General features: G+C 41.5%; 1 protein-coding gene across 1 annotated transcript; it reads left to right on the top strand.

Annotated features, from left to right (window-relative positions):
- Positions 1–383: 383 nt before the first annotated feature.
- On the top strand, positions 384–6,145 carry MPLKIP (M-phase specific PLK1 interacting protein). The gene is made up of 2 exons (XM_035129941.3): positions 384–821; positions 4,314–6,145. The coding sequence occupies exons 1-2, from the start codon at positions 501–503 to the stop codon at positions 4,518–4,520; spliced, it is 528 nt and encodes a 175-aa protein (XP_034985832.2). The 5' UTR covers positions 384–500; the 3' UTR covers positions 4,521–6,145.
- Positions 6,146–6,434: the final 289 nt, after the last annotated feature.

Raw genomic sequence — 6,434 nt, forward strand, 5'->3', positions numbered from 1 at the left:
TCCTCTTATATGTAGAATTATATGTATATCTACCCTATATGTAGAAATGAACAAATCAGTGATATTTTAGGTAGCAGGCGGGCCCATTACAAAGGTAGCAGGCGGACACAAAACACTGTTGCTGTATATAGGGTTCGTTTTATTTGTTTTTTATCTTATACTTTGGAAATGTACATCCAATTTGTTTTCCTTTATTTTGGGGGGCGGGGGGGGCAAGAGAGCTATGCCTCTGTGCATAGCTAAGCCGCATGCTTGCAAATGGGCCCTCCGGCCCAACCAGCTCCAGCTCCCCTTCACCTCCAGCGGAGGGACGCACGAAGGCGGCGGCAGATACGAGAGCCGGAACCATGTTTCCCGCGGAACGTTGGGCGCCGGCCGCGGTTGCGGGCGGGGCCAGTGGACGACGCCCGTCGCGAGGCGGCAGCGGATCTTCCTGCGGCGGCCTCGCAGGAGCCCCGCCCCCCGGAAGGTCTCCCGCGGGTCGTCCGCCGGCTGCCGCCATGTACCGGCAAGGCTTCCGGCCCCCCACGCCCCCTGGCTCCGGCTTCCGCGGTCCTCACCCGGGAGGTGGCGGCGGCCCTCCCTTCCCGGGCTCCCCTCAGGGCTACGGGAGCCCCCGGCACACGTCCCCCTACGGGCACCGCGCGCGACCCTACGACTTCGGGGGGCCCTCGCCGCGCCGGCCCTGCAGCGCCAGCCCCGGCGGCGGCGGCTACGCTCCCTACGGCGGAGGCGGCAGGTCCCCCGGGGGGGCCTTCCAGCAGCAGCAGCAGCAGCCTTTCAAGCAGCAGCACTCCGGGGGCTTCCGGAGATATAGCCAGGTAGGGAAGCGGGGCGGGGCGGAGAAGGTCCAGCCATCCGGGTCCCATCCCATGGATGTGGGGGGTTGGACTGGATGACCCTGGGGAACCCTTTCCAACTCTTCCATTGAAATAATAGAACTGTAGAGTTGGAAAGGGGTCCCGATTTACGTACAGTATAAGCTAAATAAGCTATAGCTTATGGGGCCTTACTCTCTTGCCCCCCCCAAAAAAAATTTCACTATGAATATACTTAGTTACAGGTAGGTAGCCGTGTTGGTCTGAAGTAGTCGAAACAAAAAATAAAAAATTCCTTCCAGTAGCACCTTAGAGACCAACTAAGTTTGTCATAGGTATTTTTGTTGTTGTTGTTTGTTTCGAATACTTCTTATTAGTTGTATTTCAGTTCAACAATTACTTTGATAAAATACATATTTTGTTATGCGCAAATCGCTTTAGATAACTATTATGTCCATAAATTACCATATAGTATACAATGGACCCTCCAGTTTTGTACTGCTCTGGTTACATAACTTTCAGGTTACGAACGTGGCAAACTTTTGCTGCATGTGCAGAAGCGCTCTGCGCGTCACGCACGTGTGCAGAAGCGGCACCTCTAGTTACATTTCTTGGGGAGTGCTCACAGACCCCTGGTATGAATTCAGTTCATATCTGGAGGGTCCACTGTATATTCAACACAAAAAACAGCAACAATTTGTTGTTGACAAAGGACAGCTGGACATATAAAGGGCCCTATTACCTTCAGTAGCTTAGGGCCTCATCAAACCTAAATCCGGCCCTGCCGAGGGTCATCTAGTCCAACCCCCTGCCATGCAGGAAAATCTCAGCTGAAGCATCCATGACCAATGGCACTCACCCAACCTCTTCTTAAATACCTCCAGGGAAGGAGAGTCCGCCACCTCCCGAGGGAGACGATTTTGCACATTGGTGACAAATCATCTGCAGCCTGGTTACTAGAGAGGAGAAACTGAATGCAATACAATTATCTGGCAAGCTGCTCAATTTCAAAGTTTAGTGTTGTTTTCTAAATGCAAGTAAAATAAATGTGTGGAATTTGATCCCTCTCTTGGTGGCTATCCTGTGGCCCTCCAGATGTGGAGTACAGCTCCTATCATTCCTGGGAGTTTGAGGTCCAACCACACTCCCGTGGCTGAGACATCAGAAAGTTTTCAGATATAAACAGAAAATTTTCCAGTTAAAGATTTTCTGAAAAACACATGTCACTGGCCGTTGCAGGTCCAGGTTGCCACAAAAGTCTTGGAGGCAAGTGTTAACTCTTTACACCAATTAGCAAAGAGCCAAGTAAGAAAAATCATTTTATTAGACCAACTAATAAATGCAAATTTTAAATTTTTAAGAAATACTAAATTGGTTTGAAATCATAAACCCAGTGGTGCTTAGTAATATATTAACAAAACAAAAATGAACTCATAAGTAGGAGCTGCAATAATTGGATTAAAACATGTGCTTATTTTCCAAACCAGCCCAATTAAGACACTGTTAATTTAGCAAGACTGGGAAGAAAATTGTTGAACTGGTGAAAGTTCATTGTTTGAAAATTAAGTACTCCTAGTTTAAAATGGGAAATGTAGCTTCTGAGACTAAACAGCTATATTCCACTGATTTATATGTTGCTGATGACACAACAGTTATTGGGCTTATCCAGGAGGAGGATGAATCTGCATATAGGCGGAAAGTAGACAATCTTGTTTCGTGGTGCACCAGAAATCATTTGGTACTAAATACCCAAAAGACAGTTAAAATGGTAATTGATTTCAGAAGGCACTCTTCTGTCCTGCTGCCAATTTCCATCCTTAGTAACATGGTTGTAGTAGTAGAGTCCTTTAAGTTCCTGGGCTCTATAATTTCTCAAAACTTAAATTGGTCAAGCAACATCAATAGTATTATTAAAAAGGTCCACCAGAGGTTGTATTTTCTGCGTCAACTAAGTAAATTTAAATTGTCCCAGGAAGTGTTGATCCAATTTTACAGAATCATCATTGAAACTGTTCTCTCTAATTCTATTACTGCTTGGTATGGTACAGCCTCCAAGACAGATAAGAAAAGGCTCCAACGAGCTGTAAGAATTGCAGAAAGGGTAACTGGTGCTAGCTTGCCTACAATAGAGACAATCTATGCTACCAGAGTTAAGAAGAGAGCAGAGAGAATTGCAGCAGATCCTTTACATCCCTGCCATCATCTGCTAGATTTACTCCCATCTGGATGTCGCTACAGGTCTTCATATACAAAATCGGCCAGGCACAGGAACAGTTTTTTCCCTTGTGCCATTAAATTGTTAAATTTGTAGATGTGTAGCTGAAGGGGAAGTCAATTATGGGTGGGTTTCTTTGCTTATTTGTATTGTGAGTGGAACAGTGTGTGTATTTACATTGCAATGTAGCCGAAACAAATTCCAAGTATGTTGGAAAATGTACTTGGTCAATAAAAAATTATTATTATTATTATTATTATTATTATATAGAACGTAATCCACTCCATGTAGGTGTGGTTCATAGAATCTAAAATGGATACTTACCGTATATTCCGGCGTATAAGACGACTGGGCGTATGACGACCCCCAACTTTTCCAGTTAAAATATAGAGTTTGGGATATACTCGCCATATAAGAAATACGACCCGGCATATAAGACAACCCCTGACTTTTGAGAAGATTTTCCTGGGTTAAAAAGTAGTCTTATACACAGGAATATACAGTATGTTGTGAGCTTTCCAGCTAGAATGTCTCTAACTTGTATTGTATAATACAGTCGTACCTTGGAAGTCAAACGGAATCAGTTCCGGAAGTCCGTTCGACTTCCAAAACGTTCAGAAACCAAAGCATGGCTTCTGATTGGCTGCAGGAAGCTCCTGCACCTGAGAGAGCCTATGAATGGGTCTTTCCAAACCTGAATTACACAAATGTTGCAATCAAAGCCCAGTTGGCTGCTTGCTACCATTCCCATAAATTGTATCCAACAGGCTGTTTACAAGGCACAGCATTTCCTCCACCACACAGGGATTTATCAGCCTTCCCTCCCACTGCAGCCTCTTGTGCCTCCATAGGAATCAGGGTATCCTCGAAGCAATATGAGATTGTCACAAGCTGCACCTGGAAATGGAAATCTGAGAAATGCCACGGCACTGAAAACCCTTGAGTATCTTTGAAAACGAGCCAATTTGTTTGGAACATTAAAAGATGCAGCTGTTTATAACCTTCTGTACTTGCTTTAATACAGACCTACTATTGGACCTTCTGTAGTCACAGAATTTTCACTATATTATGCTCTAAGACAAACAAAATACAAATTACCACAGCACCTTAAAACATCTGTTTACATGGACAGCTTCTGATTAATCTATACAAAATAAACTTGTTTTAAAAGAAAAACAACGACAGTAACTTATAGAATTTAGCTGGTCTTGAACACCTTCTAAAAGCTTGGCATCTAATGAGACTATTTACTCCTTTTCCTCATGGCTTTTCTCTCAAAGGGATCACCCAGGACATCTACCCCATTGGGAACACCACATGGCAGAGAGAAAAGAGGGTCTAATGATGATGTGGAAAACTATTACAAACCTTCAATGCTTGAAGACCCCTGGGCTGGCCTAGAGCCCATATCCGTTACGGATGTTAACCAGCAATACAGCAGTGAGCAAACTACATACACTGGCAAAAAGGGGAGGTATTTCAGTTAACATTTCTGCAAGTGGGAAAAAGAAACAACTGTGAGAAAACTGGGACAACCTTCATACGTAAGATGGCAAGTAATAAAGAACTTAAAAAATGCTTTTATTTGAACTGACCATATGGCAGTAGGACATCCACCTATGAAGAACAAAATATTCTTTAGTCACCAGCAAATCAGTCTGTGTCAGTTTCTTATATTCATCTCATCCATGCCAGATTATACAGTATTAACCTGAGAAAGCGGTATATTTTAGGTTTGAACATTTTAGTTTTAAAATAAAGTAAATGTTTTGTAAAACTCACAAATGCTTTACTACTTTTTGTTAAGTCGTACTAGAGGTAATACTATTGAAATGTCTTGCAGCCTGTAAATACATGCAGCTTATAGAAGCTATTATACAATATCTGCTAAAATTGTTCAACATTAGAATTGCCAATCTTGCAACCTTTTCTGTTCAGAAAATCATCTTTACCTATATATTTTCGTATTTGAAAAATTCTATTTGGGAACAAAACTTTACTAATTTGTAACAAAAGACCACCTTATAAAAAATCCATGTTGAACCTGCATACAAAAATTACCTCATTTAAATAAGCCACTAAGTAGAACTGGGTAAACCTAGGGACAATGAAGATTTGTGCGCCTGATAAATACACTGCTTCTGTCAGTTTTTCAAATGTCAGCTTTTGTTAGGGCTTTTATTTAGGAGTACAAGATGACTGGGCTTTGCGAGTTTGGTTTTTGCTCTACATTTCAAAAGCAGATTAATAGAGAATGAAATAAGTTAGTGCAAAATCTTTAACTTACTTGAGTCTGATTATTTTTGGAAACCTCACAATACATTTTCTGTTACTTGGCTTTGTAGACCCTTGAGTAACTGGACTTGCTTCAGTTTTTAAAAATGCAGCTTTTCATGACTTTATTTCTGTAGTGTCCATGGTGGATTTATTCGCCACCTGTGGTTATAACTTATGGACTACTTATTTTATATTACTGCTGCTATACCAGCAAGAATGGAAAGTATAAACATTCACATTTTCCCAGTTTAAACCTAATGGAGAAATTAAATATTTTAATAAGGAAAGGAAATCTAGCAATGAGTCGGTTATGCGTATAATTTAGAGGTGCATTCAGACAACACTTTTTTTTAGCTCACCCACAAATAGATTTACTTCAAAAAAAGGATTTAGAGGTTTGTGTACAGAGCTGTTGCCTAATGTCCAATGCCTATGATGCAGCTTTCTCTGTGTAGCAGGCTAAATTGTGAACTTCAAAAGCTACAGGGGGTACCTATGTATGTAAAAGTTTATCAGCACAGTTTAATGTTTAGTACTTTTTGGAAATCAAATACAGTATATTCCTGCGTATAAGACTACTTTTTAACCCAGGAAAATCTTCTCAAAAGTCAGGGGTCATCTTATACGCCGGGTCGTATTTCTTATACAGTGAGTATATCCCAAACTCTATATTTTAACTGGAAAAGTTGGGGGTCGTCTTATACGCCCAGTCGTCTTATACGCCGGAATATACGGTAACCAACTGTTTTGGATTTCTATAATACAAAATCTTTGCAAAGGGTATGGATTTGATTTGATTTTTATTTTTTTTAATAAAAATGCTGTTGAAATCGAAGCATCAGTTCTACATTGTTTTTGAGACAAGTCTTTTCACAATAAACACATCCATTTTACTCATGAGTCACTTGCATTTGCTAGTTACAGATAGGTAGCCGCCGTGTTGGTCTGACATAGTCAGAACAAAATAAAAAAAATCCTTCCAGCAGCACCTTAGAGACCAACTAAATTTGTCATTGGTATGAGCTTTTGTGTGCATGCACACTTCTTCAGTGTGCATTTGCTAGTCATTGAAACCAGATTACTCTTCTGAAATCTGAGTAAGCAATTAGCACTGCCAAGAACCT

This window comes from Zootoca vivipara, chromosome 11, assembly GCF_965207765.1.
Source record: "Zootoca vivipara chromosome 11, rZooViv2.hap1.1, whole genome shotgun sequence".
Classification (NCBI taxonomy): Eukaryota; Metazoa; Chordata; class Lepidosauria; order Squamata; family Lacertidae; genus Zootoca; species Zootoca vivipara.